The sequence below is a fragment of the Mastigoproctus giganteus genome, chromosome 4 (genome assembly GCF_048544385.1).
Source record: "Mastigoproctus giganteus isolate SK-2022 chromosome 4, ASM4854438v1, whole genome shotgun sequence".
NCBI lineage: Eukaryota > Metazoa > Arthropoda > Arachnida > Uropygi > Thelyphonidae > Mastigoproctus > Mastigoproctus giganteus.
The window spans coordinates 227826116-227853697 of record NC_143578.1 but is presented as its reverse complement, the minus strand read 5'-3'; the positions used below and the strand labels follow the sequence as shown (position 1 = coordinate 227853697).

Below are 27582 nucleotides of genomic sequence, written 5' to 3'. Positions count from 1 at the left end.
TCCTCTAAGTAGGCAGAAGGAATCTATTTGGTAGAGATGGTTGCATTTGAATAAAGGTAGTGCAAGAGTTGTTGCTAAGCAGTAGTAGAGGCATGTGATGCAATAAAGCAAGCATATGAGCTCATGTAGCATCAGCCAAAAAAAAAATGTTCACACATTCATTCCCTCTAAAACTTTTGTCAGTTCCTATTTGAATTTATTTAAGCTATCAACTTCCAAAATGACAGATGAAAGTTTGTACCAGCAATCAAATACCTGTTGGCTAAAGGCAAATTTCCGCATATCTATTCTACAACTGTCTTTCCTCAATTTCAATTTATGCCCCATCAGGTTTGTAATCTGAGAAAGAGGAAGAATCCCATCAGAACTAAGCCTGCTCAACCCATTCAAGGCCTTAACCCTTCAATCTGATCGCAGGTGCCTAGTCTACAGATGCTGCAATTTGCAGAACTCAAGCCTTTCTTTTTTTTTTTTTTTTTTCTTTATGAAAACCCCAAACACGAAAGGTATCAAAACCTATAGTATTTAGTACCGTGCATGGGTTGAAGGAGAAGTGGGGGGGGGGGAGCAGAAACTTTGCTCTAGAGACTAAACATGGGTTTCACCACTTCAAGCCTCCAATAAGCAAAGTGGTGGTATTTCACCGGTTGATTTGGTAAGAGGAGGAGTTTGTTCCCCTCACCAATCTTGTTGCCCTTCTCTGTACTCACTTAAACAACTCTACATCCTTCCTAAAATGAGCCTCCAGACCTGTATGCAGTACTCAAGGATGGCCTGAACATTGCCTTATACAAAGGGATAATCACCTCCTTTTCCCTACTGGCAAAATTCCTGTATATCATTGACAAAACCCCGTGATCTACTCTGGCAGCCTGTCTGCACTGAAAATAAAACTTCATATCTGACAATTACCCCCAGGTCTTTTTCATTCTCTACCACCCTAAGTGTAGTACCACACAGTTGGTATGTTTCTCTGGGGTTACTTCTACCTATATGCAGTACTTTGCATTTGTAAATGTTAAACTTCAGTTGCAACTTCTCAGTCCATCTGCTCAACTTTTCTAGATCCTGTTGCAGTAGCACGCTGCAATTACTGTCATTAACTTTGCCAATCTTTGTATCAACTGCATACGTGGACATTAAACCTGATATACCTTCATCAATATCATTGATAAATATACAAAACAACAATAGGCTCAGGCCTTACGAGTCCAAGGAAACTGTTGGACAATATGAATCAAAGTAACACTCGATTCATATTATTCATATTCCAGCTGTAGTTGTATCATCTTGTGTGAGACTATGCAGTTGTACTTCCTGCTGTGAGTATTAACTTTCAGTTCATTCCAATTTTATTTTTTATTTCATATTTCCTCTCCCTTTTTCTTTATTTGATCAGACTTGCAGGTAGTTGTAGCACCTTACAAGCATCATTTTGTTGTGGTTTTCACCAAAATTCCCACTCGGTATGAAATTATTTGGAATTGTTAATCAACTAGCTTACTGTTATTTATATTTATGTTTGTGTACTTGAGAGGGGCCACCTACTATAATGTCACAGAGGAAACTCTTCTGTTCAATCAGTGGCACTAAAAAAGAAATTTTCTATTAACATATTGACTGTCACGTCGGCCATATATATGTCAGACACCATTAAGTTTTTCAGGCGCTGCTTCAGGCATATATTGCCGACACCCACTGTTTCAGTGGGAGCTGCGTCGGCTGTAGAGTGCTGACGATTGTTGGAAATTTACGTTATTTTTGAAAAGCATGGCCTCTGGTGTTACATGTGATGAAATTTGCATAGTGCTTTAAGAAAAAAATAAGTGAGTAACTGGTCATTATTTAAAAATTCTTTATAATTACAAAATTATGAAGTTTTATGGTGTTGTCCAAAATACTCCAAACAATTGAAAGGCTGATGAATACAGTCTGGGCAATACGTTGAAACTCTTTTGCCTTTTCTGCTAGCAACTGATCTTCCTTCCAACTCTTTCAATTTTGCACAACAAAAAACACACATCCTTCTAACTTTCTTATTGTTTGCATCGATTTTTGTCGTTAGTATATGCGTGTTACTACATTTTGGCTTTTCAAGTTTCTCTTTCTGTTCTATATTTAGGAAATCTGTAACTACCTCTTCCAAAAAGCTTATTTTTATTTGTTTTTGCGTAGCACTCTTGTATACCATGTACACATTGACAACTGATATTCCGAGTATATATTCTATCGCTAATTTCTGGTACCACTTTATCCGCTTTCTTATCTTTGTGGCATACGAACCCATTTGATCCGACAGATCAATGCTGGTCTTTCCCTTATTATAAGCTAGAATAGGAAGTGAGTTTTTTTTGCTTCTTTCTGTCTTCCTTACTGGTGGAGGGTCCATCAACCATCTCTGGGGCATGCTTTGTTGTTAGTAGTCTCACATTTCGAGCATCTCGCCACTTTAGAACAATAATTCCATTTTTTTCTTCCTTGCGATCATCTCCCCTTTATTTAGCTTTCAGTACATGACTTCTTTGGGCATCAATTTTTTATTTGCTGGTAATGTTCATTTAAAAACAACGCGAGTTTTTGTTAATAAAGAAACGTTAACACCAGATGGTAGCTGGTATAAAAATTGTCTATACACAAGGTGCGACCTTCATTTAGAAGTACCTTGCAATAACTCTTTGCAGACCTTTGCAGCTAAACCTATGGATTTTATATAATTTTCAGATTTACCTGAATAGATCTTGCTCAACTAGGTATATCCTTCAGTGGAACATAACTTGAACAGCTTGATTCCATACCTGTGCACTTTATTTGGAATATACTGTCGGAATATCAGCTTCATTAATGATGAAATCTTCACCGGGGAAAAATATTTTAATATTTCAGTTGCAAAACATCTATCAGGTGTTGAATCTTACTGAGCCTGTCACCTGGAATAGCGGTTTCATTGTATGAAAAGTGAATGAGGTGCAACAACAATTCAAATTGTTGCACCTCATTCATTCAGACATAATTTTTGTTACTAAATTATTTTTATAGATAGGTTTGATTGACCAGTAAGATGCAATACTGCCCAATCTTACTAGTCCCATCCACATAAAAAGCCCGAAAAACTTTCTCATCTCATCAGCAGGTGTTGAAACCCACTGTTTCAGACAACTCTGCTGCGAAGCTCGGGTACTCTGAATTTTCTGTTCGCATATCTGTTTGTTTCCGTTACAATAAGATTTACTACTTCTTCATCAAAAATAATGAAAACGCCTCAAGATGAGTAATGTTTTTTGATACGTCTATTTGCAGTCCCGATTTGCCTGTAAAATCAAAACTTTTTTGGTGTCCTTCGTATTCAGTCCATTCAATAGTCATTTGTTTCAGTTGCTTCAATCTCAGGTTCTTTGGTATTTTCAAATTGCTCATCCGTGTTTTCTTCTTCCATCCAGTCTTGAAGCACTTCTTCAATATTTTTTGGTATTTCAGTATCTCCTTCATTTGAAGAAATATCCCAGTCAGGATCTTTTACTGAATCATCAGAGTCAAAATCTTTTTCATCTTCAGAACTACTACTAAGATTTTCAGCAATTTCTCTTAGTTCCTCTTCTTTTAGTAATTTTCTTTTAGCCATTGCTGTTTAGATTTTTTTTTTTTTTTACAATGCACTTGTACAAACCTGCAGAGAAACACAACACAATAATAATGGGGATAATACAGTGCGCTAATGAACTTGTTTTCACAAAATCTCTAACAATACCGACAAACTTATTGTGACGTTTGAGAGCTTATTTTATTGCGATTACTTTTATTGCAATGTGCACCGCATGTGCAATAAACTAATCACAAACGACCTTCATATGTATGCCGTAATAGCGTCACACATGTGGCTGACACGGCATCTCAAGAAATAAAGTAACCTACTGGACCACGTCGGCCACATAACGCCCAAAAAAAAAAAAAAAACCCTTTTTTTGATATTTTAAGCAAAAAAACTGCATAACACTGACATTTAAATATTTATTTTGGAATTACTAATCAAATTATTTACTAAATATTTTTTGGCCCCGGGGAATTTTTTTTCTTAACTAGCTCGGTTAACTAACGCGGTTTTCTTAACTAACGCGTTAAACATCAGAAATTAATAAATAAATTTATTTATTTCAGCAAACTGATGGTATTAGTGTGATATTAGTGGAACAAACTGATATTAAGCAGCATGTGAGAGGTCACACAGTTGCTTTTATTCTGTTTATTGGCGATGGTAACTACATATATTTTATCATCTATTGGTGGCAACTACATACATTTCCTCAAATATCAGCACAATTTTAAGAAGTCTTGAACAAACTGCCCAAGATCAATCATCCACACCTTCCATATGTTCATTAAGGCTCAAATTGTTGCCAGTACAGTTTTAAATTAATTCTGGGGAAAGTAAGAGCACCTAACATATTTAAATAAACTTTCAAAGATCACATTAAAGCATGAATTACTTTTATTGTAAATAAATGACAATATTGATAAAAAATTATACTTCAAAAATCCAAATGCCTAGAGAGTATGAACTGGATGATTATGAATAATAAAATTCAGTTGTACTTATAAAATACTGCTGAAAACGAATACTGAAAATTTCTTATAAACCATAAAAATAAGTGTAATTAACTTCTGTACAACAATTAACTTATATTTGTGTCATATATTCTTTATTCAGTTGGTTCTGGAACTCTCAAGAGTTCCAGAACCAACTGAATAAAGAATATATGACACAAACAACTGGTGTTTGCTTCAAAGTAGATCCCACCCACCAAACACTGAGTCACTGAAGTGGATCTGGAAGGCAATTTATAGAAAACTCATCATCAGATTTGTCACAGGGTATCATTGGGTTAATGATGCTATACAGTGTTGCATTATTATGCAGGAGGAATCACTTTCCTGATACTCACAACCCAGGAAGGCAATGATAAATACTCATTATGTGTAGATGTACTAAAATAATTTTCTCAAATTTCAGTTATTAGTTTGTCTCACAGAACCAAATTCCTTAGGCACATAGCACAATACCTTTATTACAGAAAATATAATCAATATTGTCTTCATATCTGACAAATGGGAGCAAGGTTTTTGCAACAGAGGTATTTGGATGTCTCTCTACTCTGCACTTTACCACTTCGTTGTAGAACCATGCTGCAGTCACAAAGTATAATCACCAGTAAAAACAAAGTGCAATTTTTAGCATCACATACAATTTCCGAAAGATGAGTTGCCTTTAACTGGGATAACGTACACAAATAAATGTCTGTCCTGTTCCCATCATCGTCTCAAATCAGGAAAAAGTTACTCAAAGCTTGCAGAAAAGTTGGAAAATGAGTCTAGTTTGCTTTCCTAATGAATTCAGTTCATTTTTTTTTTGATTAAAAAGAAATCAGACATGAAACTTAGGAGACAGAGGTTATATATGTACACCAATAATGTTCACTGAAACATTTTCTGAAATGTTAATATCAGCCTACCTTGAACATTGGTCGAACGTGTTCCAGGTGTTTAGCACAAGTAAAAGGGGCCTGGACATGACTAACACTCTCCATTAATGCTTTAGCTGTACGTGCCATTGTTTCCATTTCCATGTTATACAAAAGCCGCCTTTTCTTCTCACTTGATAGTGCTTTTAAATGAGAAAAAATTTAGGGCATATTAGTTTTAATTTCAGTGCATAATTAAAATAATTACTGAGGGGAAAAATAATAATAAATAAACAGACAAATATTTAACAGTTACTTGAGTAAAATATAAATTTCCATTTTTCAATGATTTTGTAAGATTAAAAATAACATAGGCTGAAGAAGTTTGCAAATGCAAATAACAGACAAGATTACTATAAATGGAGGTAATGACTTTGTATATTTAGTAACAATGAAGGTACCAAATAATTTTTGGAATTATAAGATATATTATAATTTTGTAAGGAAAAATTGAGAAAAATCATATTTTTACTGAAAATAGTTCATTATGTATAAGTTTTCAGGTGCTTCCAAAACAAAAGTATTAATGTGACTTATGCTGAGTGGAAGTCATGACAGGGGAATTAACAATTTGTTTAATGGTTCTTTAATGTTGAGAAAAACCTATATACAGAAAATCCAATACACTAACCTAATTGCTTGTTTATAGATTACATTTCTGAATTTAATTTGGGACTGTTTTATCAATTCAAAGCAAAAAAAAAAAAAAAATGATTATGACTTTCAAATTACTGGACTAAGTGCTTTTATAATATGGTTGCTTACTAAGTGTTTTTATAATATGGTTGAAGCTGGCTATAAGACCATAGGACCCTGGAAAAATGAGAAATTACTAAACAGGTTTCAGAGTAGCAGAACTAATTAAAAATATAACGGAAAAATTCCAGCAGAATGAGCTGCCATAATCTATTATATGGGATGTATAAATAAAAAATGAATTAAAAAAAATAATAATAAAAGAGACTCTCAAATAGGAATATTACGAAATATGCAATTTCAATATACTGAATGTAGAGTTTGAACAGTGTAGAATCTCATTAATAAAAACTCAGTTTATACAAAATAGTCATTTATACGAAGCACATATTATTCCTCTGCAAAGGATAGGATTTTCTATGTAAACTTATTCATTTATTAAAAAATTCAGTTAATATGTATTACAAAGTCCATTTTCACCCTGTGAGAAATAATGTTATTTTGTACATTTAAAACAAACCTATGCAAAACACTATTAGATCAGTTGCAATTATAAAGCTAGGTTTAAACAACCTTCTGTTATACTTATCTATTTTGTGCCATTTTTATAGGAGTTGTCTTTTTGGAACTTGTGTCTTTTAAAAATCAATTGAAAGTTTTCTTATGTTAAATCTTAGAAGTGTTATGATGACAAAATATAAATGCAGAGAGGGAAGGATGTTACGTGGTTGTTTTCCGTTAAGATTAATTACTATATTTAATAATCACTCATATACCACGTGAAAAATAATAATATAGTGTATTGAGCTAATCACCCAAACCACTATACATTCAATGATGTTTCAGGCATTTTATCAGGATGATGGGTATCAGTAAGATGCCTGAAAAGTCACCTTAAATATATAGTGGCTTGGGCGATTAGCTTAATAAACTATACTATCAATTTCACATGGGTATAAGAGTGGCTATTAAATATAGTAAATGCAGAGAATTAAGCCTGTAAATAAAGCTGAAAATCATACAAGAAGCTGATAGGACGGAAAAAATAAAACAGACATTGCAAAGGAATGCAACATCCCTTTATCTATTTTACGTACAATACTGAAAAAAACGGAAAAAAAACCTTAGGTGTGCGACAATGAAGCATTGATAAAAAACAGGGAACGAATTAGTAGCAAAACCTGAGGAGCTTTAAACAAAACTTTGAGTGATACCAACAAATGAGTGCATGAAATATGCCAATATGATTCAATTGCAAGTAAAGGCTAATTATCTAGCTCAGCAACAAGGAATTAGTGTCTTCAAATGCAGTAGTAGCAGCTCCAAAGATTTACAGAGAGAAATAACTTGGTTTCATGAAATGTTTGTGGTGAGTCTGGATCAGTTGACAAACAAAACGCTGCAGACTGGTTGTGTTCCATAAGGTCCATTCTTGAAAAATAAGACGTAAAGGATATTTTTATTCTTGACAAGATGGGTTTATTTTATAATTTGCTGCCAAACAAAACATTTGCTATTTGAGGAGAGTCTTGTAATGGTGGAAAATTAAGCAAACAAAGGATCACTGTTCTGTTATGCTACAATGCAGATGGCAGTACAAAACTATGACCACTTGTGATTGGCAAATTTTTCAAGCCAAGATGTTTTAAAAAGTCAACCAACTTCCATGTTATTACGAGACCAATTTAAGGTATACATGTGTCACATTGACAATGTTTCAGAAAATAATTCTAGATGCAACATTACACATATTGTTTCATATCTTTGAAAGATATGGTCAAAATTGACGAATTAATGAAATTAATATCAGAAAATATTATTAAGTTATTAAGAGACCATATTTAATATGGAACATATAAACTGTAGCCAAGTTACTTGATGGTGGGGATCAGGACTAATGACTACCATGCAAGTTGCCTGGCCAATGGGTTGAAATTCTTTGCATCTACAGCCACAAAAACAAAAACAAAAAAAAAAAAAAAAAAACTTCGGTTCAACTAACATTTATTTGCATTAAATGAACTTCTGATGGGCAGAAAAGCTTAGGAGGTAAATTACCAGTTTTTTGGGGTGGTTGATTTTTTTTTTAGGAGCATTAGCAATCAAGGCCATATTGCTCTGGGGATATACGGTGGTCATTCCCTGACCTTTCTGCATCCTCCGTATTTGGTGGTCATGGGCTCGAACCCTGGTCTAATCAAGAAGCGTGTGCTACGCACTGCTGCTCCTGCCCACCTGGCTACAGAGGTGCCCTTTTTGGGGTGAAGAAAGCACAAGATGCATATGGTATCTTTCAGTTTTACTAAAAGAAGAGGCAGGAGTTCACGAATCTTTATCTATAATAATGAAGCCAACTTTAGACTCCGGTAAAATTCCAGAAGGTTGAAAATCTCTCTCCCATAACTCAATGTGGGAGTTCTAAGAGTGATTGGGATAACTGAAGACCTATAAATCTGACTTTTGAATAGGGAGAATTATTGAACTTACGATTTAAGGACGGGTGCAGAGTCACCTCAATAATAATATGTCACAACATGGTAATATTATTATAAATCATAACTTAACATAGTCATTTATGACTAATATGCTAAGGTGTTATGAAGTAAAAAGGTAACTGAATGGAAGGGATAACTTTGATATAATTTACTTAATTTTAGAAAGGCTTTTGGCCAACTCTCAAACTTTTTTTTATGGCAGTGTTACAAATATTGCTTCCTTATATCATTTAACACTAATACTAACATAATATACTTAAAATGGTAATCAAAACATTCAATCATAATGCAGTGAGAGTACACTTTCATTACTGTTCATATCTTTGTATTAATAAAATTTAAATATTCAATGAACTTTGCATGATCCAATGAGTGGCACATATTTTTTTTATCCAAATTTCTATATGCCAACATTTCCAATGAATTGACATTTGACAAGAGGGGGAGTGGAAGAAAGATTTTCTTGCTAAATAGATGCCATGGGCAAAGAAGCACATGAAAATAACCAAAATGAATGAAATGAAACGGTGAACAGCCTCCTCAACATTAAGCATCAATGTGTAGGTAAAAATGTTTTTCTGTATAAAGGCCAACACAGTGTCTGTTTGTTCATCTTTTGTACCACAAGTGGTATGCAGCATTTGTTTCAGTCCATTTTTTACAAACCAGACTACAAACCAATTCTTCCAACACACATGCAAAGACCTGAAATACATGAAGGACATATATAAATGCTAGATTTTAATTAGCATTTAAAAATCTCTCAAAATCTTTCAACAATCTCAACAAGTAGCTCTCCAAAGTGAAAACTATCTCCTTTATTTATGTACATATCTATTTTTTCAGTTAATTTTTTTAATAATGCAATTAACACTGTCCAAAAATTGTAGAAATTTCTGCATTCAACTTAAAATACAAGTAGATACAAACTTACTCTGTTTTCCTAATTTGTTAGAAGTTGATTTCATTTTTATTTCATTTCCAGCAATTTCATCATAAACCTGAGATAAATAATCTTCTGGCAAATCTTTACTGTCATTGATGCCTCTGTTCATGCGAATGTATTGTTCTTTGGTCATTTTGCATTTTACCTGACAATAAAAATGGGAAATTCCATTGTCATTTAAAAAAAAAAAAAAAAAAAAAACTTAAATTAACATAAAAATATTTTAAAATGGGAAACAACTATTTCATAAATGTCAATAATTTAAAACTTTAATCTTCACTACAACTTTTTAATGGAGCAAGAAATGGAATCCCATATGTTTACACCAGTCTTCAAATATAAAAAAAAAAAGGAAAAAAATATATTAATTTATTTCAGTTACTTTTATTACCTTACATAATTCTACAACAAATTTAAAAATAACATTCTGTTCTATCATATAGGATGTTTTCATTAATCAGAAAATTAATTTTCCTATAACAGATTATATTAATTATACTATGTTTTGGAATTTTAAACTGTTCCCCTCACCAATCTTGTTGCTATTCTTTGTACTTGTTCTAGCAACTCTACATCCTTTATGATCAAAAATGTCTTAATTTCATTTAACTAATAAAGAAAAAGCTCGTGCAAGTAGGTGAAAATTTTCATTAATTTTATGAGTTGACATGAGATTTAATATATGCTTTTATGTTTTATCTATTTTTTTTTTGTGTGTGTATGTGTTTTCACAGGTCTCTTTTCAATGGCCAATAGTATTCAGTCATCATTATCTATCTTTCCTTAATACAGTCGATTCCAGTTAATTGGGACACATCGGGGCTAGTGAATTTTGGCCCGATTAAGCGGCTGCCCCAATTATCCGAAGTTCCATGTAAAAAAAATTAAAATACAATGGACCCCCACTTTACAATTGGTTCACTATACAATCAAATCATGTTACAATAAAGTACCATTTGTGAATTGAATTTTAATTCTATTAACAGTGATTCTAATTAGCGAAAATAGAAGGAATATTATCCACAGCTATAAAAGTAAAGATATATTAAGCACAAATTTACCCTTTGTTACCTTACCAATTAAAAAATTAAATGATACTTGAAAATCAGAAGAATATCCGTGATAATCGGAATAATTAATACGTACTGTAATATGTACATACTAACTAGTTGACATTTCTGTTCACTGACATTTGTGGGTGGGGGTTAAAATTTAAAACAGTAAAATGAAAAGGAATCACTGACAAAGAACACGGCACACACAAATTGCAAGTAAAAATATATGTGCAAGTGAGAACGAAGTAACAATTTTAAGAAGCTTTAAAAATAGGAATGAAGAGAAGATTCTGAAAATTAATTTTTTTATATGATTGAAGATTCCATGGAAGTGTAAGCACATTTCACCATAGTAACCCACAGAATTCCAGCTGTCGGTATTATCGCAAATTCAATAAGATCGAGTTTACTATTCGTTTATGATAGATTGCGCTAACAGAAAAGTCCAATAAACAGGTGACTGCTAATTGTTTTTATTGTTTTATGGTTGTGACCTCCACAAATCCGACCTAACCGTGTGGTACGGTTGGAGAAAATCGTAGGTTAATCTCCAGTGCTGCGGTCTCCTGCCCCGATTAAACGGCATGTTGTCCCAATTAAGCGAAGTAAATCCTGGCAATTTTCTCGATTGGGTTCTGTTTTTTTAAGATTTGCCCCAAATAAACGGCTGCCCTGATTAAGTGGCCCAAATAACCGGAATCCTCTGTATAATTTTTCATGTGCTTAATGTCCTGGTGAAATCTTTCTTTTATTGTTGCTATCAAGATTCACAGGTAAGTAGCCCAAATTGGAATATCTGATTTCAATTTTAATAATAATTTTGAAATTGGATCCTTCATTTTTGAAGTTATGTTTCTCTTTCCACTTGTTTCACTTTTCCCTTCAATATTAGAGTACTGATTTCAGATCAGAAATGGATCCTTGCAAGTAAGAGCTGGGAATTTCCTGAAAATAGGCTTGAAGCTGTATTCATTCTAATTCAATGAATTAACAAACTATACAAAGTACAATTTTATGTGGAGTGAAAGTAACAGCACTTTAGATGGGTCAAAAAACTTTAAAAACCCAAATGTGAAAGTACAGCTGGGTGACCCCAGTTTCTTCTTCAATGCTGACTTTTACCATTAGCATTAGCTGAGGCATACGATTCCCATTTAAGCAACAGAACCTTCAGTGCGCCACCCAGGCAATAGCCTATCTGCGCAAAAGTCTTAATCTTTTTAGTTTTATTACAATTATTATTTGTGTGAATTATCATCACTACTATGGTTATTAGGCCAAAATTGTTCTAACATTTCTGTTGATTAAACAGTTTATTTTTTTTTTCGGTCTTTAGCCTGTGGTCACACAGAGATAAGCAAATATCCCGTGTGACCACAGTTACCGCCCCTTCCTCGTGGAGGAAGACCTCTACTCGTAAGGCGGCTAAAAATTTTTATCATAATAAAATTATAGTCTCACACTAGGTCTCTCTCCAAGCACAGCACTATCTCTAATCATAATCTGTTCTTCTTCGATTTAAGGCTATAGCCTTTTCATATTCGGGACAGGTATGGTCTATGGCACTATGTTCCGCTGTCTGTTTTTTACGCTTGCAATTTATACAGCAAGGTGACTTTTCCTTGTTCTCACAATCTTTATATGAATGACCTTCGGTGGAACAATGTCCGCAGAACGTTTTCATTTTACAGGTCTTCGCAATATGGCCATAATTCATACATCTGTAACACTGGGTTACCGTGACAATGTCACGGACCCGACAAGCGGACCAATTGATGAACACTTTTCCTTTTCTGATCAACTGTTTGTGGACAGGACCTGCTATCTGCACTATCCAGTTATTCAACTTCTTGCTCTTTGCCTTGTTCACAGATATCACATTGAAACTTTCTTGGTACACTTCTTGGTTTACTCCATAGTCTTTTAAGTTCTTGATCCATAATTGTTCTTTTAACTCATCTTCATTCACATCTAGATCTACATCGTAAATCAAAACTTTAGGATTTCTCTTCGGTACCTTTTCTACACACAATTTTAGTTCTTTGAACTTTGGACATTCTGCAAGCATATCTATATCTTTTTCTGTTTCTACTTCGAGGACGATCTTATTATCCAGAACAGTTCTTAGATTTTGGACTTTAACATGTTGTAGCTCAGGTCTCACATTTCTAATTAGGTCTTTTTTAATATCTTCACTACACTTATGTTTTTTGTTCTTGGTGGTGATAATTGCTACCCGGGGCTTTGCAACACACTTTTCTTTTAATACGGTAGCATATTCCTTTTTATTTTGTTCTTGAGTACCTTTCTTTTCAACTTTGCTCACTTGTAGATCTATCTCCAACTTTACTATAACCATTTCTAGGTCATCCCATATTTCCATTATCTTCGTTGCTACATTGCCTGTTACTCGGTGTTCTCTTTGTAATAGGAGAGCCCTTAATCTCTCTCGTGCCTCCACTATTTTTTCTATACTAGTTTCCACTGGTCTTTGTCCTGAACTTTTAATCATAGAGTTCAACAACTTCTTCATGTTGTATATCATTTCAACTTTCTTTTCTGGTGTCCATGCCTCCTGCCTTCCCTGTTTAGAAGCTGTATCCTGTGGTGTCCCTTCAGGAACTATTTCTTCCACTTCTTCCTGAACTTCAGAGTTTTCACTCTCTGAATCTCCTGAATCACTATCCACATCCATCTCAATATGTGCTTTCTTCTTGGAAAGAGAGCCAGCGCTCGACTTTTTACCAAACATTAAAGGGCTGTAATTGCCAACTATTTACAACTTTTAACTTTACAATACAAAACAATTTAACCAAATTCACTCTACCCCACCTAATCAATGCCCGTTTAGCCGGTTAGGGGGGTGAACCCCTAACCGCTCACCCCAGACGACGAGAACGTAGGGCAGCTAATCTATGCACTTCGTGCAACAGAAAACTTGAAACGTAACAAATCAATAAGAAATTTAAATCAAACTTCACTAATTACACTTTAGATAAGTCACTTAGTCAAGTCCCCAAGATTAACCCCTGGGGCTACGATGAAGCATACGATGCAAGAAAGCAAGCTAATGCAGCATCAGCCAAAAAAAACCCTCCTATTTCACTCATCCATTCATTTCAAATGCCTGCCTAGCTCAGCCTTAAATTTTTTTAAGCTATCAATTTCCACAACAAGAGATGGAAGTCTGTTCCAGCAATCAGCTACCTGCTGGCCAAAGGCAAACTGCTGCACAACTATTTTACAACTGTCTTTCCTCAATTTGAATCTATACCCACTCAGGTTCTTAGTCTGAGCAAGTGGTAGTTTCACATCAGCATTAATACCTGCTCAAACTATTCATGCGAGGTGATCTGATACACCTCAATCAGATCACCTCGCAGGTGCCTAGTCTCCAGATGCTGCAACTTGCAGAACTTAAGCCTTTCTTCATAAGTGCACTCCTTTGTTCCTCTCACCAATCTTGTTGTCCTTCTCTGTACTTGTTATAGGAACTCTACATCCTTCCTAAAATGAAGCCTCCAGACCTGCACACAGTATTCAAGGTGTGGCCTAACCATTGCCTTCTACAATAGGATAATCAACTCCTTGTCCTTGTTAGCAAAATTCCTATATATCATTGACAAAGTTCCGTGATCAGCTCTGGTAGCCCATCTGCACTGCTCAGCAAACTTATTTATTTTTTCAGTTCATATCTGACTACATAATTACTCCAGATCTTTTTCATTCTCCACTTCCCTAAGTGTAGTATTACACAGTTAGAACATTTCTCTTGGGTTCCTGCTACCGATATGTAGTACTTTGCATTTGTCAAATTTAAACTTCAGTTGCCACTTCTTAGCCCATTTGCCCAACTTTTCTAGATCCTGTTCCAGTAGCTTACTGTCTTTACTGTCGTTAACAACCCTGCCAACCTTCGTATCATCTGAAAACTTGGGCATTATACCTGATATATCTTTATCGATATCGCTGATGAATACACAAAACAACAATGGGCCCAGCACCGAACCCTGAGGAACTCCACAAAGAGCAGTGTCCATTGATTATCACCCTGTGTTGTTTCCCACTCAGCAATACCTTTATCCATTGTAGCAACTTTCCCTTAATGCCATACAGCTCCAATTTGTACAGCAGTCTTCCATGTGCAACAGTATCAAAAGCTTTCCTGAAATCCAAGTATATGATATCAAAATTATTTTTTGCATCCAGTTCCTTTGTAACCACATCATAGTATCCAATGCCCAATCAAATTAGTTAGACAAGACTTTTCCTTAACAAACCAATGCTATGTTAAGACTTTCCCTTAACAAACCAATGCTGTCTGAATTATTACTGCAGTCTTGTATAGATGATATTGCACTGCTCCTTTAACCAGTGACTCCATTATTTTCCTTTTTTTTCCCATTATTTTCCTTTTGAACTCCCTTCATGAATTGGGAATACATTTGCGCATCTCCAGTCCAAGGAAGCTCTCATAATTGTTGCAAAGAGTTTGTTTCCTTTGCTGCCTCCTTTAATATAACTGGATAGATCCTATCCACCCCGGGTGCCTTCCTTATGTTTAATTTCAACAATTTTTCCTCCACTTTGCTCTCGGTTATTACAATATCACTTAGCTCCCTGTTAGAATTTGATAAAGTTGTGGCATTCTCCTCCTTGAATAACTCATGTGTGAATATAGATGCAAAATACTCATTCAGTTTATCAGCTACCTGAGCAGAATCATCAATATTGGAAATCATTTGTGTTAAGTGGACTAATCTGATTTATCCCTTTCCTTCTAGAGTTTACATAAGTAAAGAACTCTTTGCTGTTTTTCTTTGCATCCTTTACTAAAGATTTCTTGTAATCTACCATAGGCGTCTGGTTGAGTTATAATTTATATGAATTGCATGCATTTTTCTTCTCTACCATGAGCCTCATTAATTCATCTGAAAACAGAAACAGTAAACTACAGAAAGCAACATAAAACAGCTAATTCATGAAGTGTAATTGGCCTGTCTTCATCCAAGATTTCCTGGGCTTTTGTGATTTGCTCAAGAGTTGAGGAGGGAAGCTGAACAAGTCATCTGCAACAGACTCATGGCCTTCAGTGAATCATTTGTGCAATTTAAATAAGACCGCCCTTATCAAGACACTCAATACCATATGATTTTCATCTGTAACTGTTTCTGATGCATTTAAGCCCTGTCTGACACAATAACAGATCACACATATCGCTGTTCAATCTGTAAGTCCAACATGATACTTGCTCTAAAATAAGCTTCAGTCTCTTTATGCAACACTAGTTCAACAAGTACTGGTTCGATAATTACTGGTTCGACAAGTCTGCTCAATAGCAATCAGGGAGAATGCCTCTAATGGCAGTTATGGAAAGTTTGCACAATAAACAAAATCTTGCCCTAATCTGCGAATTAAATGATCACCCCTAGCATACAACAGTTGTTATCGAAATTCCCTCAATACAGGTAACTCAAAGAAGCTGTTCTAGATGCTTATTAGTTTTGAATTCTATTAAAATTACATTAGGACATAGTCATTCAACTGATTTAAAGGAGAATTCCAATCCCTTCTGGATGAGGAAGGGTGATATCTTTCCTATATGCTTTTTTTAGTGGAATAGATTACCAGAAAGTGTAGTGAAGTGTAGGTCCTAGTCCTCTATTTTTTTCCTTCCTGGGCCCTTTTGTTATTATTTTCTAGTAGATTTGTGAGTTTTTTTTTTTTTTTTTTTTTTCAGTGCTCAGGCACTCCACCAACCAAAGAGTCCAAAGGTCACCCACTATCCAGTAAGCAACAAATGTACGTGGGAGTGGGATGCCAGGACTACCTGTACCTCCACTAGCCTGAATCCTGTCCCTTGGACCATATTCCCATGGTCAAAGAACAGGAGGCCCATGGCATCAACGGGACTGACCCTTGAGGGGGACCCCCACTAGATTAGTGGTTCACAAACTACTGAGATCTACGGGAACTCTTCAAAAATCAAAAAATAGTTTGTGGACCCCTACATTAGCTGACTGCATCAATGATTCATACGCGCATAAGTGTAGACAAGTACTAGTGGTGGGAATTGAATGTGCTCTGTTAGGGGCAGTGACTTTTATACATATTAATCATATCAAAAATAAGTAATATTCTATAACAAAACTTGTTGCGATTCTACCAGTATATTTTTAGGAAAATAAATACATAATTACTTGATACCTTCTGAACATTTCACAGGCCCTCTGGAACTGGTTTACGGACCCCAGTTTGGGAAACTCTGCACTAGATGATTGATCGCGGGTGAGTCAGCCCAGGAACCCCTCTCCATCTTGTCAAAGCAAAGGCAGGCTTGGGTTGCCAGGTCCTACGTTTTTCCCATAAGCTTTACATTTTTTTGGTTGATTTTACTGTTTATGTTTTTAATTTGCCTATAAGTAGGTTTATTCCTTTTTTATTCTTTTTACAATGAAAATTATGTTTTAAATGTCCCAGTAAATATAATTAAAAGTTGGTTGCTAACACAACATGACATTGCAACATTTTTTCAACAGTTGCTTACCATGAGAAAGCCGGAAGAAGTGGCGGAACATATTGTTCTTTCACTTTCATTGTCCATCATGTGGGAGAAGAATGCAATGTAGTTTATCATGTGTTGAAATGTGAAGTTGTTAACAAGTTATAGTAAGGAATATTGAACTTTATAGAAATTTAATGTACATTGTATGCTATTATTGGTATTTTTAAATATAAAAACACTTGTGCACATTATTTCTTCTTAATAGTTTTCTTTCTCAAATTGAGAACAAGGTCCTAGGAGAGGCATGAACTTTGGATTATTTGTTGATGAGGTAAGATTAACAAATTATTATATACTGTTAATTTAATTCTCTCCACATTTGAAATACATTATTAAGCTGACAGACGATATTTAATATTTGTACAACTTTTACTATTAAATTATTTTTATTTTTATTATTGTTTTCAGATTGCCATTGAATAATTTTTGATAGAATGAGTAAAGAATCAGTCCATTAGTCTTCTCAACACTCCTCCCAAGAAAAAGAAGAAATTGCAGTATAAGCAAGTCCACTTAAAGAAGTGGGAAGAAACTTTTGCACTTTTGCATGGGTGGCTCCAGCTTCTTCAGAGGATCATGCCTACTGCAAATTGTGCAACAAGAATTTTTCTATCAGACATGGTGGTCAATTTGATGTTAAGCAGCATGCACAATACAAAGGGCATCAGCAAAAAGAAAAGGAAAATGTGGGTGTAAACAAGTTATCAAGCTATTTTGTTAGTTTTAAAAAACCAAAATATGACAGTGTGACAGCATGTGAATTAGGGTTAATATACCACAATGTGAAACAATCAGTTATAATAGTTTGGACTGTGGTAACAAACTGGCATCATCCTTATTCCATGATTCTGATATTGCAACAAAATTGTATTGTGGAAGAATAAAATCAGATCTATTAGTTAAAAATGTTCCTAAAAGTGTAGAAGACTTTGTGGACATTCTTAATGATCCAACTAAATGCAGTCAGTTCTTTTGTGTTGCTACAGATGCTTCAAACAAGGGCAACAGAAAGTTTTTTCCCATATGCATTAGATCTTTTGATCCTACTAAAGGTATAGAAAATAAATCGTTAGGTGTTTTTGAAAGGGCTGAAGAAACGGCTATTTCTATATCTGAAATGTTGTTACAAAAGTTTGAGGCTTTTCACCTTAACCCAAAATATATTTCTGCATACAGTGTTGATAATGCAAATATAAATTTTGGAAAATATCACTTTGTTTTTTAGTTGTTAAGGGCAAGTAATGTTGATATTGTTAAAGCTAATCGTGCTAACCATATACTGCATAATGCCATGAAATATGCTTGTGACAGTTTTGAAGTAGATATAGAAAACATTGTACTGAAAACTTATTTAAAACAATTTATTTATTGAAAACAATTTTTTTCCTGTATCAGCTAAAAGAAGGAAAAACTTAGAATCATTTTTTGACTCTGTGGAGCTGGACTGGTCTGAATTGGTACACCATGTACTAATGAGGTGGTTGTCCTTAACACCAGCTGTCAAAAGATTACTTCCAAACTGGCATGCTATTAAGAGCTATTTCCAAAGTATTGATGATTGCCCCAAAATTTTCTCCAAATTATTTCAAAGTGAGGATACAGATTCAGAAATAAAATTGCAAGTGGTTTTTAACTTTTTTGTCAATGTTGGAGAATTGCTAGATGTTACTACTAAAATTCTCGAGAACAGCGACTTGAGTATTATGGATTTATACAAATCAATGACAATGATCAGAAATAAAATAAATCAAAGAATCCAAGATCAATACTTTGGAAATTCTGCAAAGCAATTTTTGAAAAAGTTACCCCAATGCAAACAGAAAAAGATTGTTGATGAATGTTGTTTGTTTGTTATTTGGTTTTTAAAACATTAGCAACTAAGGCCATATTTTTTTTTTTTTTTTTATTTGGTAGTTGTTGGCGCATCGGCTTCTGTGGCCATATTGCACCTCCCAAGGTTTTTGCAGTACTTTGATCCAAGCCCGAGGCGGGAATCGAACCCGCGACCTTTGGGTTGCCCGGCAGGTACTTTACCCACTCGGCTAGCCCGGTCGGCTAAGGCCATATTGCTCCGGGAATATGCGGTGGTCATTCCCTGACCTTTCCGCATCCTCCGTATTTGGTGGTCACAGGCTCGAACCCAGGTCTAAATAAAGAAGCATGTGCTACGCACTGCTGTTCCTGCCCATCTGGCTACAGAGGCACCAATGAATGTTGTGATTTTTATTCAAATCTATTGCAATACAAAGGGTACTAGGAAAGTTTTGCAATATGACGCAACAATGAATCACAGGAAGCTCCTTGTTGCTGCATGTTGAGACATGTTCATACATGCATAGTAGCCGCCGCGCCAAGTCGATGGGCTCAGTTATTCATTAGTAGTGAGAGTGTAAAGTGCTTGCGATGGCATCGTGGTCACGAAATGAGATAAGGACAGTTTTGCGGTATAATTTCGTGCGTGGTTTAACCATAGACCAGTGCTTAGAAGAAATGACTCTTGCACTAGATGATGATTGTCCACATCGTACAATGATATTCAGGTGGTATAGAGAATTCCAAAGGGGAAATTTCACTCTGGAGGATTCTGAGAGGCCGGGAAGGCCACGAACGTCAGTTACGGAGGAAAACGTTACTGCTGTGAGGAAAATGCTTGACGAAAACAGGCGAGTGACCTACCAACAGATAGAGGATACTTTGGGCCTAAATGCACCAGCAATTCGTTCGATTCTACAAGATCATTTGCACGTGAAGAAACTTTGTTCTCTCTGGGTGCCGCATCAACTGACTGAAGAGCAGATGACACGACGTGTGACTTGGTGCCGGGAGATGTTAAAAAAGTTTGATAAGGGACAATTTCGGTATGTGAACAACATCGTGACAGGTGACGAGACTTGGCTGTACTATTACGATCTGCCGACCAAGGCTCAAAACAAAGTTTAGTTCTTTGATGATGACGATACACCCGTAATTGTCAGAAAATCCCGATCTGTAAAGAAGAAAATGATAGCTGTATTTTTCAAATCGAGTGGAATTGTGGAACGTGTCGTTTTGGACACGCAGAAGACAGTCACAGCTAAGTGGTATACTGAACAATGCCTGCCTAAAGTCATTGGATCTATGAAGAACCTGCGGCCAAGGTCAAGAATGGACACCTGGTACCTCCATCACGATAATGCTGCAGCTCACCGCGCCAAAGCCTGCACCGAATATTTGACCACGACAGGACCGAAACTTCTCGAGCACCCTCCCTACAGTCCAGACCTTGCTCCCTGCGACTTTGCACTGTTCCCGCATGTGAAAATGAAGCTAAAAGGGAGGCGGTTTTCCAGTGATGAGGACCTTCTATGGGCTTGGGACAACGAGTGTGCTTTACTCCCTAGTGAAACTTGGCAGAACTGGTTTAAAGATTGGTTTCGGAGGATGGAGAGGTGTATTGAATGTAGAGGAAATTACTTTGAAAAAATTAAATAAACAAAGCTGTATTGCAAAACTTTCCTAGTACCCTTTGTACCTAGGGAAAAACTATGACTTCAATGAGAAAACTAAGCGTTCTAAGTTAAAACTTTTCTCTGGACACAGAAGAAATTAAGTATCAAGATTTTGAAACAGCAATTGATATTTTTCAACTCCAAGAACGTGTAAACCTGGACGATTTATATGAAGAGTTTTGTGAGAATAGGTTGAAGTTGCTGGAAAGTGTACAGGAAGTGATGTGCACAAGTGGCTTGATTTTGTTTCCCCTAAAGTTCCTAAAGAAAATGTACCCAATATCAGTAGAATAGTAGGATATTTGTTAAGTATTCCTGGCTCAAATGTTGTAGTAGAAAGGGTGTTTTTGTTAATGAAATTGAAATGTACAAATGTCAGAAACAGAAGTCACCGAGAATTAATCAAGGTAGAGTTAAAGATTGCAATGAATTTCTCTTTTACATGTAGAGTTCCTTCAGTATGTAAAACAAGATAAACAATTGTTAAAAAGGGCAAAATGTCAAAAAATAAGTACAAGGGTTTTCGAAAAGTAAGGTAACACATTTTTTCTCTCGATGATGTTTAATAATACGAAGTTGAAATTACACACCAAGAAATAAGTGAACATGCACTACTTCTCCACAAAGTCTTCAGTTTTATTGATGCACTTGTCCCAATGATGGATCAGTCTATCAATACCAGTACTGAAGAAGTCTGTTTCCACACACAGTAACCAACATTGCATCACCTGATGAACTTCCTCACCCGTGGTGAAATGCTTCCCAGAAAGGTGTTTTATCAGAGGGCTGAACAAATGAAAGTCTTAAGGCGCTGAGTCTGGGCTGTAGGGGGAGATGTGACAGAGTTTTCCAACAATTATGGCACAACCACTCATGAGTGGTGTGGGAAGTGTGTGGAGTTGCATTGTTGTGCAACAAAATCGCGCCCCTTGTCGGGAGTCCTGGTCATTTGCATCGAATATTGGCTTTCAGTTTTTCCAACATTGCACAGTAAAGCTGTGCTTTGATTGTTCCTCCCTTCGGCAAGAAATCCACCAACAGAATACCTTGCCGAATCCAGAACACTGTGGCTATGACTTTTCAGACACTGGGAACAGTTTTGAGTTTTTTGTGCACAGGAGATTGTGGATGTTTCCAGGTCATGGAGTCTTGTTTGCTCTCCCAGGTAAAGTAATGAATCCACATTTCATCTTCTGTGTTGTTATTGTTAATTGGATTTTAGGAGCATTAGCAACTAAGGCCATATTGCTCTGGGGATATGCGGCGGTCATTCCCTGACCTTTCCACATCCTCCGTATTTGGTGGTGATGGGCTCGAACCCCGGTGTAATCAAGAAGCGTGTGCTACGCACTGCTGCTCCTTCCCACCTGGCTACGGAGGCACCTCGTCTGCTGTGATTATGCAAGCGAGAAAATCCTCTTCTTCGTCGCTGTACCACAACAAGTTCTCCAGACACATCCCCATGCATTTTGCTTTTCCTCCTCTGACAATTGTTGGGGCACCCAGCGGCAGCATATCTTTTGAAAGCCAAGGACATTGTGAACAGTCGACTTACTGATGTTCACTATTTGTGCAGTTTCACATAGTTTCGCTCGCCTGTTTTCAAGAACAATGCCCTTAATGCGCAAAATGTTATCTTCTGTCTTGCTTGATGAAGGCCTGCCCACCCGATGTTGATCTTCAATGTCAACATGGCTTGCTTTAAATTCACTGCACAAAGCACACCTGCTTCTTTGTCATTACCTTTTTGCCATACACAGCAACCAGCTCATGGTGAATGTCATTTGAAGACCATTTTGCTTGCAAAAAGTGAATAACTTAACGAACACCTGTTTTGGACCACACTCGCACAGTAGCCGCCATTTTGCAACTGGAATCTGCTGTGAGGTGACAGTACCGCAACACTCCACTGGCATTAATGGGTCTATCTGTCTACCGCGTTTCATCTCATTCCCTTTCACCATTATTAAGGAAAAAAAAAGTGTTACCTTACTTTTCGGAAACCCCTCATACATTTAAAATATCAGGCAATTTGAATTTTTTTTGTATTTTTTAAAACTAATTTTATCGACAAAAATCTTCCTTTTTTCCTCCCCCCAAATTTTTAGTGGTCACAGTGCATGACAAACACATTGGATTGTTATGATGTTAACCTGGAACAATGCTTTCTGATGATGCTAATCTGGAGATTCAGTAACATCAAGGGAAGTCCCTTCACCAAGTACAGGTGATGTTCAAGTAATATTCAAGTGGCTTTGTTTTTCATCTGAGATGTACTTTTACCCTAAGGCAGCATTTTCCAAAACTTTTTTAGTCATGGAACGCTTTATATTTGCTCAATATATTTGTGGAACACAAGTTTAGTGGGAGCCAAAGAACTGTTTGCTAATATTTTATTACATACGATGCACTGTGGATCAGGAGCATCTTTATTTCCAACATGTGTAAAGTCAAAATTCAAATAACTGTCATCATACTTTCGTTTTGGTCTTTTATTAGTTGGTTCCTGTTTTTTTGCTTCAGATTTTTGGGGAACAAAAAGTCGCGATTGTTCATCCTCACTTTGAAGTGTGTCAATACTGTGTTCGTTTTCACTGACCACAGTTGCAATACAAGAAGTACTTGCTTCTCGTTTTAAAGTTTCTGCCTTCAACCACAAATCCATGGTCATTTATTTTAATAATATTTCGAAATACTGATATACAAAAAAATATATATATATAATAATAATAAAATATATATATATATATATATATATATAAAATATAAATATATAAATATATAAAAATATATTATATATATATAAAATATATTATATATATATAAAATATATATATATAAATATATAAAAATATATATAAAAAAATACAAAAAAATATTTATACAGGTAAGTGAGTTTTGTTATGCTACTACAGAACTAACTAATCTCGTAACTGTGAAGACACGCGGCACCATAACCAGCACTGTAAACATGCAAAAACATGTCAGCGGAAGACTACTTTGTTTCATCCAAAAGCAATGATGCATGATATCGGTTTGCTTCCCCCTCTCCCTCAATCTGTGTACTCCAGGCTAAATTGCATACGAATGGCATATTAGATCACTACATTGCTACTTTTTCGTAGATATCATATCTCTATGCAAAGCCAGCCAAAATAAGGTGCTCTGCGGTCTATTTGATTATTAGTCTATGCCAGTATATTAATAACCAAAAAAAATTGTTAAAAATTATAATGATACAAAAGAGGTGTACGCTACAAATATATAAAATTTATTTATTTTTTTTTTATTATTAATTACCATTTTTCACGGAACACTAGTGTTCCGCAGAACACAGTTTGGAAAACGCTGCGCTAGGTAGCTTCAAAATGCTTCAAAACAAAAACATTTCACCAAGAAGTTGTTTAACTCCAAAGGTATTTTACCTAGTAAAAAATAACAAATTTAGTTTACTAACTGTGTTTTTTTTAACTGTTCCGACAAGGTAATAACCAATAAACAATTTTTTTTCTCAAAAAAATCTATTTATTAACCTGTTATTGGTCATCTGGGGGTACCTTTTTTTTTTTCCACTCTAGCTTTCCTTCACAAGATAACCTTTCACAATTTTTCCATTAAATATTTGAGGTCTCTAATGAAATAGATAAAAATGAGCCATAAAATTAGCAATATTTTGTATATGCTTTTGTGCAGTTGCTAACAGATTAATAAGTTTAAAGGTAGATCGAATTTCAGTAACCATGAAAATATTTTCTAAATTTTTCAGTGTAAGATAAATTATCCAGTGCAACATAATTAAAAATATGGATCATGTTTCTGAACATGAGTTTTCATCAGAATTGATTAAACACTATAATAAAGCTCTTTTCACTTGGTCGGTGCACGCAACAAATTACTATATTATGTATCCAACTCCTGACCACACAGGATTCTTCAGTCACTAATAGTGAATGTGAAAATGTCTTTACTAATTTATGAGAGAAAGGGGAAATTTATCAAATATTCACTAACCTGAGGACTGTGAAGATCTGTGGTAAGCATAATTATAGAATACGCTAACACATAAGCTGTGTCTGCACTGGCAAATAACCCATTGCTAAAAGAAATAAGTAGCATAAATCAAAGAAAAATTTACATATAAACAATAATAATAAAGTATACAAATTCTTTTAATTCATTTCTCTTTTATAAATTTAATTTATTTTAATAACTTTGTTGATATTAATAATCACTAATAAATATTTATAAACATAATAACAAATGTATATACCATTAATAAATGCCTGACGTAGCTGAGTGGTTAGTGCAGCAGATGTTTGAACTGATATTAATAGAATAGTGGAAAATAATGCAAGGAAGCAAGTTTACACACACACACACACACACACACACACACACACACACACACACACACACACACACACACACACACACAAAATCTGTCCATCCCCTCCAATAATTTGTAGAGTTCAATTTATCCAAACTGTCCACAACACCAGATGGAAGTTTATTCAAACAATAAATTACTCTCTAGCTGACAGAAATTTTACACATCTATACAAATAACAAGGGCAGTAAATCAGTATTTGTTTATACAATCACTAACAGAAATATAAAACCAGAAAATATAAAGGATGAGCAGTACCATCAGTAGACATTGGAAGCAATCATAAATTAGTAGTGGAAACATTCAGAATTATAAAATCCTTTAAGAAAAAGCAAAAAAAAAATAAATAAATAAACATGGATAGCATTAGTAAAGGCACATGATGCAAGAAAGCAAGCATATACAGTATCAGCAAAAAAAACCCATTTCACCCATCCGTTTTCTCCAAAAGTTTGTCTTGTTCTGCGTTGAATTTATTTAAGCTGTCCACTTCTACGACAGATGGAAGTTTGTTCCAGCTATCAATCACCCACAGAGAAACAAAAATTCATTTATTACAAGGTGAAAGTAATAGTAATCTATAGAGAAATAGACTGAGAGAATACTTAGAATTAAAAGAAATGGAATATGAAAATCAGTCAACTAGGAAAGGACTAAAATTTGAATAAATAAAGCGAAACATTAGCACAAAATATAAAAAAATAATAAAAAGTGAATACCATGGTAGATAGAAGTAAAACACTTTGCTAAGATCAAAGCAAAAGCATTTCAGAAAGATTTATTAAATAAAAAAGATGCACAGATATACCAAGGATGTAAGGAGATTCAAAACAGAATCAATGATGAGATAAGAAAAATAAAATAAGAGTATTAGTATAGGTTTTAGTAATAGTATTCGCCATATAGTGCAAGAAGTTACAGGCTTTTGCTACTCCGGGGAAAAAAAAAAAAAAACCCTAAGTAGATAAGAAAATCTTCATGGCAAAGAAGAAAAATGCATAGCATGCATATAAATTATCAGGTGACAGAAGACTATCGTAGATATAAGCTAGTCTGTAATCAAGTCACAAAGAAGGTTAGACAAGTGAAGGAGGATTGTGAGAAATCTTTGGCAAAGGATGCAAAGAAAAACAGCAAAGACTTCTTTACTTGTGTAAACTCTAGAAGGAAGGAGATGAATCAGATTGGTCCACTTGATATTGAAGGTTCAATTGTTGATGATCCTGCTCATTAAGCTGACAAACTGAATGAGTATTTTGCATCAAAGGAGGAATTCATTAGGGAAGTGGAGGACAGAAGCTTGTTAAACTCTAACAGGGAGTTATATGATTTTATAATAACTGAGAGAAAAGTGGAGGAGAAATTAATAGTAATTGTGGCATGTGATGCAAGAAAGCAAACGTATGAGCTTATGCAGCATCAGTCAAAAAAAAAAAAAATTCACACAACAACCATTCCCTCTAAATGTTTGTCCAGTTCCTCCTTAAATTTATTTAACCTATCAACTTCCACAACGACAGATGGAAGTTTGTTCCAGCAATTAACCACTCGCTGGCTAAAGGGAAATTTCCGCATATCTATTCTACAGTTGTCTTTCCTCAATCTGAATTTATGCCCCCTTAGGTTTGAACAAGTATTTGAACAAGTGGAAGAATCCCATTAGAATTCAGCATGCTCAACCCATTCAATTGTTGAAGTTAAACATAAGAAAGGCACCTGCGGTGGATGGGATCTATCCAGTTATATTAAAAGAGGTGGCAAAGGAAGTAAGCAAACCCTTAGCCATAATTATGAGAGCATCCTTAGACTCAAGGGTGTTTCCCACAGACTGGAGATATGCAAATGTATCCCCAATTCACGAAGGGGGGGAATCAAAAGGTGACAAGTAATTACAGACCTGTTAGTTTAACTTCTGTTCCATGGAAAATAACCGTTAAGGTCACTAGTTAAAGAAGCAATGCAGGATCATCTAGACAAATTTGATTGGGTACTATGATGTGGTCACAAAGGAACTGCATACAAAAAATAATTTTAATATCATAAACTTGGATTTTAGGATAGCTTTTGATACTGTTGCACACAGAAGACTACTGTACAAATTGGAGCAGTATGGCATTAAGTGCAAGTTGCTATAATGGATAAAAGGGTGGTTGAGTGGGAGAAGACAGAGAGTGGTAATCAATGGACACTGCTCTTTGGGAACTAATGTTATTAGTAGATTCCTCAAGGGTTAAGTGTTGGGCCCATTGTTTTTTCTGTATTAATCAATGATATTGATGAAGATATATTAGAGTTAATGTCTAAGTATGCACACAATACAAAGGTTGTTAATAACAGTACACTACTGCAACAAGATCAAGAAATCGTGAGCAGATGGACTGAGAGGTGGCAAGTGAAGTTTAACATTGACAAATGCAAAATACTGCATATGGGTAGC

The 27582-nt window shown here is 35.2% G+C and overlaps 1 protein-coding gene across 2 annotated transcripts in view; it reads right to left on the bottom strand.

Annotated features, from left to right (window-relative positions):
- Sec71 (ADP ribosylation factor guanine nucleotide exchange factor Sec71) overlaps positions 1–27582 on the bottom strand; it is a 508300-nt gene that overhangs the window by 316821 nt on the left and 163897 nt on the right. For both annotated transcript variants that reach the window (XM_090371201.1, XM_090371202.1), the window contains exons 17-19: positions 24770–24854; positions 9639–9795; positions 5505–5656 (exon numbers count right to left, since the gene is read on the bottom strand). In XM_090371201.1, coding sequence (XP_090227327.1) covers positions 5505–5656; positions 9639–9795; positions 24770–24854 — 394 coding nt within the window. The remainder of the gene's footprint in view (positions 1–5504; positions 5657–9638; positions 9796–24769; positions 24855–27582) is intronic.